The following is a 14,105-nucleotide window of genomic DNA, read 5'->3' as shown; positions in this document are numbered from 1 at the left end:
AAATGTAACGGTACCATTGCTGACATGAGCTGGTGTTGGCAGCTGTCGGGAAGTACATGTTTATAGGTCTGTAGTGTAGTAGGGAATCAAACACAGCTCTCCAGTATGAAAAGCACATGTTTACGACCGCAGCCACAACACCCTTACTGGCCACCGCACTATTTCAATAGACCAGAACTGCGCCGCGTCTTCAAGCGTACAGTGCCAAGGCCACGCCCCTTTTTAGGGGAAACCACCATAGTAAAAGACGGTACAAGAAGCCGAAACCACTTCAAACAAACTATTTAAAATGGTTTAATTTGTTAGAGATATGCTGAAGAGTTGCTGTGTTGTTATAGTTTCACTAACAACAACAACAACAACAACAACAACAACAACAACAAAAACTGGTCTGCGATAGAGTAGGGGTGACACCGTCAATGTGGACGATGCATGTACCCTGGTGGAAACTGGATACAGTGATTAAGGCAAGTACCTCGTGTCGATGTATCTTGCGCATTCTATGGCCGGCCGAGTTGAAATATATTGTAGTGTTCCTGGTATTTACAGAATCATGAGGCTTCTTGTTGGTACAGGGTTCTTTATTCACAGTTATTATCTTACTCTTTGGCGGTTGCTACGCCCATAGCTAGCTAGCTGCTTCCTACTTAGGCTGTTCATAGAGACTCTTCCACGCATGCTCTGTCTGACAGGAAGTCTTCCCCAAGCATAGTGTTCCCCCCCGGTAACACTCCCACACATCAGTTCCTAGCTGCAATCGAGACATAGCCAGCTCCCACGCTGGCACCACAACTCATACCCTCCTGTACCAAAACACACCCACATAGTCTCTTCTTTTTTTCAGCAACTTCTTAATTTTTCAACACATTCCCCAGGCCTTTTTTACCTTTCCATTCCCCAACAATACCCCATGCCCATACATTTTTCTTTTCTTTACAAACATTTCCAAAACCACCACCATCCTCTTTTTTTTTTTTTTTTTTAACTCATTGAGTGCCAATGACGTCGATCGACGTCAAAGTAAATAGTGACGTAGAGTGCCAATGACGTCGATCGACGTCAAATGCGTTTTTTGACGGTGGGAAGTGGATCAAAGCCTCCTGCATCTCCTGTACAAATATTGTAGCTATTGAAGGTGTATAACCTATTTTACAGACCCATTAGGTGGCGACAGTGCTCTCCAGATTAGAGAAAGGTCAGGAAAACAGCAGGAAAAAGCCCCGTGATGAAAGAGAAACCGCTCATGCTGCAGCCAGAGCCATATAGATTGCTCTGGCTGGAGCTGACGTTGGCTGCGAACAGCAGTCAATCCGCTCCCACAACTGAGCCTCTCTGTCAACGGCGTTGGAAGCACGGTGCGGTGGGCGCTGCAGCACCCCCTGGTGGCAAGAGATGTAAAAAAAAAAAAAAAAAAAAAAAAATATTTTTTTTTTTTTTTTTACAGTGCACCTGAACGCAACATGCAAAATACCCGCTGAATAAGTGTCCAAATGTTCATGTAATTCTGGCCAATACTCCACTTCTGTTATAACATTTCAGTCTGGAAGATATAATCTTTATGACTACCTTAAAAGGCTAAATGAATAGCTTAGAAAATGAATAGCACCGGGGGCCCATGGTACTATTAATCCGGCCCTGGATATATCGGAGGAATAGCAGGTAGGCTATCACTGTCCCTGAGTCCTGAGGGTAAATTGAGTAATGCTGCAGAGAAGAGGAGAAGACACTGAATAATGACATCACAACAGTAAAATCCTAATGTTAATTTAAAATGCAATATTCCTCTAAATATGGCTAAAAGTCCAAAAAGGGTGGGAGAGAGAATGAGGATTCCAACACAGCAGTGGGAGCAAGTGGTGACATGGAGGTGAGTGAGAAAAGGTGACTGAATAATGACACAACAGTCTAATCTTAATATTAATATTCCTCCTTCGCAGTGGCGGCCCCGAAACTTTGGAACGACCTGCCTTTGCACGTCAGGGAAGCCCCCACTCTGCTAGTGTTCAAAGCACGCCTCAAAACTCATTTTTATTCATTGGCTTTTTCAGCCTGAGTGTGTTAATCATTTTATGTGACACTTTGTTCTTTGTTCGTTGTTTTTGTACTGTATGATTGTGGTAGGCCTATGCTATTCGTTTTTGACTTGTACAGCACTTTGTTTTCAACCTTGTTGTTTTTAAACGTGCTTTATAAATAAAGTGGATTGGATTGGATTGGATAATCTGGCGACAAAGTGGCCAAATTTTTTGGCGCCCTGCGGGCGCCGTCAGCCATCCCCCCCAATGTTGAATCCGTGACAGCACCCCCTACCTAAAAGTACTTCCAACGCCCCTGCTCTCTGTCTCTGCTGTATAGTTTCTCCACACGATTAGCCGCCAGAAAAGCAGCACCCGACGCCGAAGGGCCAAACCATTCTCAGCAGTCCGGTTTGGCTTTTCCGTGTCGCGCTGGGAGCCGCCGCACAAAAACGGAGCACTCCGAAAATAGACGCTGGGTGCGTGAGGCTGTGTGTTAGTGTGGGGAGGAGTTTGCAGCTGAGGGGGGGAGAGGGTAGCCTGGGTAAACCCATCCCCCACGTGACCTGCTCTCAGACCTGTTCTCAGTCACTATGGTCTGGTCCCCCGCCTGTGCTAAACGATTTCCTGCGGTTGTTGGCCCCCCCCCGATAGACCGCTCCATTACGCAACCTTCATCCAACCAGCTTTGTGCACAGAGCACATGCGCAGTGCAGCTGATGGCGTCATCGCTCTGCGACCTTTGTTGTTAGCAAGCGAGCTAACACTTTTCATTTCAGTACTGCTAACACGCAAATGGTTACAACCAGCTACAACCAACCAAGCCCCCCTCCGCCCGAAATGTAAACAGACTCAGAGCTGGCCTACGGATCGATGTGTGATTTCCAGGTAAGAATATGTTATTCACAGGTATATGCCACACTATATATTATCTCAGAAACTAGCGTAATTGTGTTTGGTAAGAAAGACATTCGATAAATGACTGACTTTTCCTCATCGGCTGTGTGGGGGTTAGCTAGATTACGGGAGCATTTAACGATCTAATGAATTCTAGAAAAACATGTCAGAAGCTAGCTAACGTTAGCCACGTGTAACATACAGTAACTGCTACGTTTTATATTATTAGAGCTTCCAAGAAGAGAGAACATCGCCTCTGCCAATGACTCCTGTGACGGTGGTCAGGGAATGAACAGGACAACTGTCTACACGGACCCAAACCTCGATCCCTGCTGCAGATGGCCGCAGATCTGGAGAGATATTTGTGGCTGTGAAGAACAGTCATCATCTATACAGTTATCAGGGACACGCTGTCTTATCTGCATAAATCATATTGAATAGTACCAGACAAAACCTTCAAAACAAATCAAGCTCATGCAGGGTGTCGGGCAGGCAGCAGTGCATCGCGCACCCCTCTGGAGCTCGCAGAGCTCCAGGCTGCCTCCGGGGCTCGACTCTGCTGCAGCCCGAGGTCGGGTGCAGGGTGTCGGGCAGGCAGCAGTGCATCGCGCACCCCCTCTGGAGCTCACAGAGCTCCAGGCTGCCTCCGGGGCTCGACTCTGCTGCAGCCCGGAAATGATCGTGGACTTAATGTTAATCAAAAACGGCCACACTCATAACGGTAAGGTGTGTTTGACCTAGCTAGAAATAACGTTAATGCACTCGCATTTCAGCGTGGTTACAGATGTAGCTGACGCTAGCTAGCTACAGTAGATTTTTGGAGGCTATAGCGTTAACGTGAATGTCATGATAGTGAGCGTAGTGTTTTACTGTATATTATACATAATCCAGATCATATTCCAGATGCAACCTAGCTAGATGTTAAGCTCCACACTGCTGTATGAGTACAATCAAATCTATCAAGCCTTGATATCATAGCGTGAATGCGACTGAGACCTGACATTACTGAAGTGAATACAAGTGACCTATATTTTTCAATCCTGTCTTTGAATAAAAGTTGTACATTGTGTTATACTTGAAAACCATGTCTTTGCTCCCTTATGTGTTCACAATTACAGCAAATCTGTATGGTTTATCTGTTGGCATTAAACCGTGGTATTTCCTTGGGTGATATTCCATATTTGTCATTAAACCTAGCTGTTCACATCTGCAATTTGTACAAATTGGGCTAAATTTGCAATGATGATCGACCACGTGAGATATCACAAGTAGCCTACTTTTATTAAAAAACAAAACAAAAATGTTCACTTCCTCCCAGCATGCATTGCTACTCCATTTCGCTACTAAATAGCAACCAAATGAGCCGAAATAGATATGAAGGTATCTCAATTTTGTGTAATGGTAAGACAACCTGCAATTGTAGGACATTTCAATATTGGACCAAATAAAACATCGAAATGAAAACACCACCCTATGTGAAACATATATGTAATCCTGGGTCTATATATATCTCTCGTCGATTTAACGTGATTTAGGTAAGTGACAGCGTAACGCGCTTGACATGACAGATAAACTTAACCGACCAGCACTCTGCTTCAATCAATGAATGCTTTATATTTATTGAAATTAAATATGGTGATATCTGGTGCTCTGAAATAAATTACTCTCTCTAGCTACAGTATTGTGTCTTATTATTGTAACGTTTGAATCAGCGTTTCATAACTATAATAGCCTATTACTGTAGCCTGGATGACGTTAGCTAATGCTACCCAGCCTTCCATCGGCATATGCTGCTTTAGCTTGTGGTATTATGGTACAGTAATATTGTATAGCTGGCTAGACAGACGGGTTTATCTGGAATCAGTGTGACAAGATCCCTGCTGCTAGCTTGTCTGCCTTTCTGTGTCACAGAGTATCTAGCTACAGTATCTTAACAGACTGCATTACATGCTACACCATGCAAATATATTTCGATATAATTCAAACAATTAGCCCACCATACCACTGGACTGTAGGCTACAGTATTGCTGTGATGTGTTACATGTTATATTTTTATAACTGGCTCACTCTGAATGTAGTTAACACTTGCTTTGGAGAATTGTCTGATTGATGACTGCAGAACAAGTTATGAATGTATAACTTTAACTACACTTTTTTTGCTAAATAAACAAGCACAGGTGTAGCATCACATTATTCAGTTTAAGGATCCTTATGTGGAAACATTTTGAGAACCACTGTTTTGAAGTACTATTAATATAGCTGTTTTCATTCTCACATGACAATACAACAGAATAGAGTATCAAACAAAAACATTTTTATTCAGTTCCATTCAAAAAAGTACAATTTGAGTATGAACAGTACAATATGCAGTACAGTATGGAAACAATATGAAGTTCTGTTGGCTGCCATTAACCTCACAAATCAACCATTGCAGCCGGACTGGTCATTTGGTTCAGCATCAACATGGGCTGAGAGATTGAGTAGGCTAAATAAACAATACACATGAGAATTACAGTTAACGTTACAGCATTTAATAACGTTAATTTTCGTGTACCCGATGCCAGGATATTTTGTCACTTTGTTTTCATCAAGTTCTCTGGACTTATATACACAAGCTCACAGCGTCCTAACAGGTTAACGTTATAATCTCAGAAGAGATTGAGTAGGCTAAATAAACCATACACATGAGAATTACCGTTAACGTTACAGCATTTAATAACGTTAATTTTCGTGTAGCCGGTGCCAGCATATTTCGCCACTTTTTCTTCATCAAGGCCTCTGGACTTGCATACACAAGCTTGCAGCGTCCATGTCCTTGTCTTTATCATTCACCCCACCGATCTGCAACGCCTTGATTCCCAGATTAGAAGCCTCGCGTATCTGGTCCTCCATTAGAGCATTTAACGGCGACACAACAATATGTAGCTGTAGCTGTTCATAGCCATAGCTAGTAGCTAGCTCGGGAGCTATGCTTTGGAAAGACCAAAAGCTAATGGCTAGCCGCTGCAGCTGTTATACGTCATTGACAAAGACGCACTCTCTGATTGGCCGATCACGGCAGGACTGATGTTGGCAGTCACGCCGTCACTCATTGGCTGCGGGGTGGCTGCGGGTCTGCGGGAGTCTTTCAACCGCCGCGGAAATCGATTTGAATGGCCCGTTCGCTAGACGATAGTGACTGGGAACTGAGAGAGCAGGTCACGTGGTGGCTGGGTTTACCTAGGCTAGGGAGAGGGGGGTGGGGCACGCAGGGCACCACACAACTACACCACGTCACTACATCAGAAAATATTAGCTTCAGACTCAGTGAATGTGCTTGAAATGCTTCATTTCACAAAAGGCGGAATATCTCAGCTTCTAATTTGAAACGCCTGTTTTTGCTCAAAACAACCTATCTTCTCCGGCTCATAACTAAAGAACGGAAAATGGTATCAATAAACTTTTTTTTGCTGATGATACAATAGAGTCTCCTCGTTCTTTGTGCGTGTTCGGTGTTTACATAGTAATATCACACAATATTCTGTGGGCCTCGAGAAATCACTGAAAACGCTCTGAAACTCTGGCACTGGGAGCGTCCGTTCTCCAAAAGTGGCTGGCACTCAATGAGTTAATACCGCTCAAAGTTCTCCAAATATCCCTGAGCCCGTAGCTCTCTACACGGCCGTGTTGCTCTCTGTGATTCTGCCTGCGGGACCGACCCCGCCTGCAGTGTCTCTGAGACCTCCAGTCCCTGGGTGGTGGCCGTCCGGTCATGGCCGGACGCCCCTCTCCGTGGAAACAGATTCCTTCTCCCAACGCGTCTAGGTGAGACCGCTGGGCGACTGAGATCTGGGGGAAGGATGCACCCCCCCCCGGTACGGGGCCAACCTGTCCCGGTGGAGTACCTTCTTGCCACCAAGTGGCATCTGCACTCGGTACACCACCTCCCCCATTCTCTCCAGGACCCTGCATGGCCCTGTCCAGTGACAGTCCAGTTTAGGGCATCGCCCTTTCTTCCTCCGGGGTGTGTACACCCAGACCGCCTCCCCCTCCCGGAAATGGTTTCCCTTCGCCCCCACATCATAGTTCCTTTTTTGTCTCATGCCCGCCTTCTCCAGCTGGCCTCGAGCAAAGTTATGAGCGGACTCTAACTGGTCTTGCAGCCTCCTGGCGTACTCTCGCCCCGGGGGCGCATCTAGTGCGTCCGGTGGTTTGCCGAACGCCATCTCCGCTGGTGTCCGCAGTTCTCGGCCCAACATGAGCAGAGCAGGTGTGCAGGAGGTGGACTCTTGGGCGGCAGATCTGTAGGCCATGAGGATGAGGGGCAGGTGCGTGTCCCAGTCTCTCTGGTGCTCCTCGGTGAGGATGGCCAACTGTTTCTTCAGTGTCCGATTTAATCTTTCCACAAGGCCATCGCTCTGGGGGTGCAGTGCTGTGGTCCTCGTTTTTTTTATATTCAGTTTCTCGCACATGGTGGCGAACACCCGTGACTCAAAGTTCCTCCCTTGGTCACTGTGGAGGGTCTCCGGTGCTCCGAACCTACTGAACATGCCCGCCGCCAGTGCGTCGACCACCGTTCCCGCCTCCTGGTCGGGCAGCGCGTATGCCTCTGGCCATTTTGTGAAATAGTCCATGGCGGCCAGGACATATCGATTTCCATTCTCCGTGCGCGGGAACGGTCCCATCACGTCCACCGCCACCCTCTCCATGGGAGCCCCCGCTGCTAGCTGTTGGAGCAGGGCGCGAGACTGGTCTAACGGACCCTTGTACGCTGCGCAGAGGTCGCAACGGCGGCAAAAGTCTTGTACGTCTCTCTTCATCCTCCCCCAATAAAAACCCTGCCGACGGAGGGTTTTATTTACCCCAAAATGTCCGGCCCCTGCAGTTCCATGGCAGCTCCTGCACACCGCCTCTCTCAACGTCGTCGGCACTACTTTCCGCCACTTGCTTTCCCCCGTCGCTGGCTCTTTCCAGGACTTCAGCAGCACCCCGTTGCTCAAGCTCAGGGTTTCGAACTCTGACCACAGCCCTTTGGTTGCGACGGTGGCCCCGGCCACCTCTTCCCGAGGCGGCTTCTGGCCCTCTTCTACCCACTGCATGACTGGCCCCAACTCCATGTCGTTCTCTTGATGGGCCCTCCAATCTGCCGCTTCTGCCACCTGCAGCGCCTTGCACACTGGTCCGTCCCCCGTATGGTTAGGGCATATCCTCGCTTCCTCTTGGAGCTCTCTCTCCCTTCCTTCTCTCTTCTCGCAGTACACACACCCTCTCTCTGCGCAGGGCCGTCGTGACAGGGCGTCTGCGTTGATGTGGCGCGCCCCTGCCCTGTGCTCTATGGTGAAGTTGTAGTCCGCCATCCTTTCTAACCAGCGGCACACCTGTCCCTCCGGCTCCCGGAAGGACCACAGCCACTGCAGCGCCGAGTGATCGGTCCGGATGGTGAACCGAGGCTGTCCCAGGAGGTAGTATCTGAAGTGCCGTAATGCTTCTACGACGGCGAGGAGCTCCCGGCGGGTGACGCAGTAGTTTCGTTCTGTTTTGTCAAGCGTTTTGCTGAAGTACGCCACCACCCGCTCCCCGTCCGGCCCCGTCTGGGACAGCACGGCCCCCATACCCCCATTGCTGGCGTCAGTGTCCAGTAGAAACGGCAGTGTGGGGTCTGGTGCTCTAAGCACCGGAGACTCGGTCAGCGCTTTCTTGAGGGATTCGAAGGCTAGGTGGCATTCTGTCGTCCAGTGGAAGTCTGTGTTCTTTTCCTTCAGCCGGAACAGTGGCTCTGCGATTTTAGAAAATCCCTTTACGAATTTCCTATAGTATGAGGCTAGCCCTACGAAGCTCTCGAGTTCCCCTTGTCTCTGGGGGTGGGCCACTCCACGAGCGCCCGTGTCTTCTCTTCCAGGGTGCGGATGCCCCCCGCACCGATGCCATGCCCTAATAACTCCACCTTCCTTTTCATGAAGTGGCACTTATCTGGGTGTAACTTCAGACCCGCCTCGGCTATCTTCTGCAGGACCTTTCGTAACGCCCCCACTGCTGCCTGAAACGAGCCCCCGTGTGTCAAGATGTCATCTAAGTACACGACGCATTCGGTTTGGGGAATGTCCCCCAGCAGCTTCTCCATTAGTCTCTCGAACGTTGCTGGTGCGTTGCACAGTCCGAAACTGAGTACTCGAAACTGCCACAGCCCCCTCTCGGTGCGGAAGGCGGTCTTTGGCTTGGCATCGTCGCAGAGGCGCACCTGCCAGTACCCGCTGCGGAGGTCTAGGGATGAGAACCAGGATGACTCCCCCACCGCATCTAACAGCTCCTCGATGATGGGCAGCGGGTACGCGTCTTTCTTAGTCACGCTGTTCAGCCTCCTGTAGTCTACACAGAATCGCATCTTCGAGCTATTTTTCTTCTTTACCAACACCACCCCCGACGCCCACGGGCTCTCGGACGGCTCAATGATCCCCGCACGCAGCATGTTCTCTACAGCTTTGTTCACTATTTCCCTCCTGCGCTGCTGGGATTCGACGGGGATGCGACCTGATGGGCTGCGCCCCCTCAGTGTCTATTTGATGCTGCACCAGGTGGGTACAGCCTAGCTCATCATCGGACATCGCGAAAATGTCTTTATATTCCTCTATTACTCGCCACAGTTCTTCGCTCTGTTGGGGTTCTAAACCCTCACTCTGGCGTTGATGCAATCTTCTCAGCACCGCTAACCTCTCGGTCTAGGTCTACTGTGCATTGGTTTAGCGTCAAGTAGTCCTCCCCCAAGATACAGGGCCCCGCCATCTCTACTACCCATACTGGAAAGTTCACTGTCTGTCCCCCCACAGTTATCATCACGGACCCCCTTCCCCTCATCGGCATCAACTCACCGGATACTGTCCTCAGCAGCTGTGCCGCTGGCTGCTCCAGAAGCGCTCCCTCTGGCATCATGTTGGAGTTCACCAGCGTTGCCGTACACCCCGTGTCCACCAGGGCGACACAGGGCTTCCCTTGCAGGTGGACCTGAACATGGCAGCCGTTCATCGTGCGCGGCCCGTTCTGCATGCTGACAGCTCCGGCGATGTCGTCTGCTTCGGGGGAAGGCGACGCCCCACCTCTCCGTCGATGGGCTCCCTCCCGCGACGACGTGGCTACGGGGAATATGACATCGGGGACCCGTCTCGCCCCTTCTAGATGGGCCCCGTGCCGTTTCCCTGGTTTCGCGTTCTCCGGCGGCACTCTGCTTCCCGATGTCCGGGGCGCTCACAGCCCCAACAGATCATGCCCCCAGCCCCTCTGGTCCGGTTATTGTTCCGCGGGGTGGGCTGCAGAGCGGGGGTGGGCTGCAGAGTCGCGCTTTGGAGCAGTTGTTCTTTTAACTGCTGCACCGACTCGGACAGTTCTCTCACCATGCTGCTTTGCTCCTCCAACGCCCTCTTCGACGCTGGCTCTTCCCGTGGCGGGCTCTCCACCGCCATTCTCGCCACGGGGGCGGCCTCCATCATGCCGCTGCTCGTGTCCCAGCCCTCCACAATCTCTATCTCCAGCGCCAACTCCAGCGCTGCTTCCAGTGTTTTTGGATGTCTCAGCGTTACCTTCTGGCTTAGACGCCGTGGCTCGATGGCCTGGACAAAGTAACTTAGGGCCAACCCATCCAGCACCTCCGTCGGCAGCGGCAGCCGACTGTATGCGCGCCGGCTGAGAATTTCAATGTCCGTTGCCAGTGCACGCATCGACTCACCCTGCCGTCTGCGTCTGTTACACAGCTCCGCGACTACGATGGCCTGCCCTTCACATCAGCCGAAGCGTCTCCGCAGGGCCCCCCTCACCACATTCAAGTCCTTTGTATCGGCCATCGCCTCCACGCACGTTATAGCTTCACCCTCGAGGGACATCACAAGATGGCTGGCTCCTCTCTCGACCAGCCATTTAAGTCCGCTGCCGCGTCAAACATCATGCAATATGGCTCCCACTCGCCTTTACCGTTGTATTTCGGTGGATTCACTTCCTCCTTTCCTCGGCGGCCGCCGTCCCACGCCGCCTCGGTCCGTGCCACAGCGCCGCGGAATAGCCTCCATGGCTACGGCGGCAATGTCGTCTGGCTCGGGCTCCTCTTCGGCTAGCTGTCCGCCCTGGTTCCCTCTCTTCCCGCCTCTCGATTGATTCTTCTCCACTCTTTCCTCAGGAACTTCTTCACCATCTTGCCGACACGGAGGCAATATTCACCGCTTAACTTCCGACACCAATGTAGTGTTCCTGGTATTTACAGAATCATGAGGCTTCTTGTTGGTACAGGGTTCTTTATTCACAGTTATTATCTTACAACTCTTTAGCTAGCTAGCTGCTTCCTACTTAGGCTGTTCATAGAGACTCTTCCACGCATGCTCTGTCTGACAGGAAGTCTTCCCCAAGCATAGTGTTCCCCCCCGGTAACACTCCCACACATCAGTTCCTAGCTGCAATCGAGACACTTCTATTGCACGCCAAACCCCGGATCGCTACAATATTGTCATGTCATGGGTCATTTATAAACTAAATTAATTCTATTATTTTTCTATAGATTTTTTTGGTACTGCTATTTTACATTGAAGTCAACGCGAGTGGCTTGTGTTCTCCCCTAAAAAGGGGCCTTCATGTTTTGCAAATTACCTGGATGTGCTGGTCTGGTCTATAGCACAGTCTACTCTATGACGTGTGTAACGTTAATTTACACGTATCTAGAAACTGATATGCAATGTGCTTTTGGTGCAGAAACGTGATATTATACGTATCTGTTGGATTGCAGACATTTTATTCTGGCGTCTGGCGACCAGGCTGAGATCAAAGTGTGCTATTTTTACAGGTGACACAGAGAAACAAAATGGAGACGTGGGCGTCTTGGGAATAGGCATAGTGACCCATTAACAAGCTGTGGAGAAGAAACGGTTTGCGGCCCTCACTTTCTCTCTGCACTTAACGATAAGTCTCTTCAACTGTGTAGGACAGGGTTTGTACGTGTGTTCATGAACCTAAGAGACAGATACAGAAACAGCCTCCCTGCAAACTGCTACTGCATCCCTGTACAACAAGGTATGCCTCAGGTAAGTGCGACGGAGGGAGAGAGAGTTTTAATATAATATATATTATATATATAATAATATAATGTATAATAATAATATACGTATATATAATATATATGTATATCCACCTTATTTTTGAATGCCCCACTGTAAAAAATAATTATGCGTACAAGGTCCGGTTTAACGTGACTTATTGTTGCAGCTTGCCATCTAAAATGGTATTCTACTTGATTTGAAAAGATGGCCACCTACACTCAGTCTCTTGAACCCTGGCTGAATTGAACATAACTTGGTCAATAAGTATGTAACATACAAAATAAAACAACGCGTAATATCTTAATTTTATGTAGAATGCAGAGGACATGTAACTGTTTAGTTAAACTTGCATTCCAGGAATATTGTGCTCTATTGTGCTCTTAAAATATATATATATATATATATATATATATATATATATATATATATATATATATATATATATATATATATATATATATATATAATTTATATATATTTAATATATATTTTAATAGAGAGTTTTTCATATTTAACCAGGAATATTCCCATTAAGATTCCCACTCTCTTTTACAAGGGAGTCCCGGCCAAGACAGCAACATTAAGTTTCACATAAAAGAACTAAACAGACACAAGACAGCAACATCAGACGTTTAGCAGTGTTCAGTAAAAGCATTATACATTCAGTGGTCAAATAGCCCCTAATTCCTGTTTTTATAATCTTCCATGTTTATAATATAATCTAGTTTAAGGTGACTCTGTAGCTCACACCAAGATGGGGGTTGGAAAAACATTAAAAGCACTCTCACCAACGACAGTGCGGGTTCGAGGAATGATATACATTTGTCCTTGAGACCGAAGGTTGTAGCATGGTCTTATAAAGGAAAATATAGCAGTGTTCCATTCTGCAGTTGTATAAGGAAGACAGACCAACTTTCTCATACAAACTGCAATGATGTGTGCGGAAACATAGATAGATAGATAGATAGATAGATAGATAGATAGATAGATAGATAGATAGATAGATAGATAGATAGATAAATAGATAGATAGATAGATAGATAGATAGATAGATAGATCGATAGGTAGGTAGGTAGGTAGGTAGATAGATAGGTAGATCGATAGGTAGGTACTGTAGGTAGGTAGGTAGATAGATATACAGATAGATAGACAGACAGAAAGAGAGAGAGGCAGTGGAGGGTAAACCCATCACTTCACCCTTAACGCATATCTTTTTCCTCATCTATTATGGAAGCACACATCGTGGCAGTGAAGCCAGGATATGGAAAATCAACCTGGTCGCCAGAATAAAATGCTGGCATTGCAATCCACAGATACACATATATCACGTTTCCAAGATACGTGTATATCAACATTATAGAGTCTGCTGTTAAAATAGCGCGGTGGCCAGTGAGGGTGTTGCGGTTGGGGTGGATGGAGGACATAAACACTTGCCTTTCACACACTGGAGACTTGATGTTTCTTTATATTGGTGGTTTGTTGCCTTATGAGGAGACCCTACTGAAGGTCATAGTTTAGCCACGTGATATCATTAGCCGCTTTCACACCGGCCTTGAAAGCCGTAAAATGCACGGAAAATGAGATCCGCGCCTCCGATGTGAAAGTTGGTGGGTTGGTGGGTAATTGTTGTACGCCTTTCGTTCCGCCAGTGGACCTAGTCACAGTGCCGGGTTACCCTGCAACCCACCTCCACCTGAAAGCGTAGGAGCGGCAAGCCGGAAGGGTGTGAATGGTCAGCTCATTCATTAAAAAAAATACAGGGGAAATCACCTCATGCAGCAAGAAAGGCATACGTGAAAGTAAAAAAAGGCAGCCAGGAGGGATGCACCGTGCCTAGTAAGTAGGTTAGGCTTCATGCTCAAACGATGTTGACATTAGTAGGTAAAATTAACGGATATAATAATAAGCTTCAGAGGACTATAGCTGTCTGCGGCGAGTTGGTCTGAGGATATTCCCTCTGGAAACCAGCTCCAGAACTGCAATCTGTCTAGCTAGCCTGTTGTGCATTCCCTTACAAAAACTACTAACGTTATAGTAGTCATGTGCATTTATAGCCTATACTATTCTCCCGACGACCAGTAACGTTATGCAGACTGCAGCTGTTTGATATGCGGGCGTCGTCTTTCAGAACGGACGCTAATTA

General features: G+C 48.0%; 1 protein-coding gene across 1 annotated transcript in view; it reads right to left on the bottom strand.

Annotated features, from left to right (window-relative positions):
• The window catches only part of elmod1 (ELMO/CED-12 domain containing 1), a gene marked incomplete at both ends in the record, with an annotated part of 50,377 nt that extends 40,008 nt beyond the window's left edge, over positions 1–10,369 (bottom strand). Inside the window, 2 exons of the mRNA XM_083646485.1 lie at positions 7,836–8,050; positions 10,277–10,369. Of these exons, the coding sequence (XP_083502611.1) occupies positions 7,836–8,050; positions 10,277–10,369 (308 nt within the window). The remainder of the gene's footprint in view (positions 1–7,835; positions 8,051–10,276) is intronic.
• Between the last annotated feature and the right edge of the window lie 3,736 nt (positions 10,370–14,105).

Source organism: Poromitra crassiceps (assembly GCF_964638095.1).
Source record: "Poromitra crassiceps genome assembly, chromosome: 1".
Lineage (NCBI taxonomy): Eukaryota > Metazoa > Chordata > Actinopteri > Beryciformes > Melamphaidae > Poromitra > Poromitra crassiceps.
This window is presented reverse-complemented; position numbering and strand designations above follow the sequence as displayed.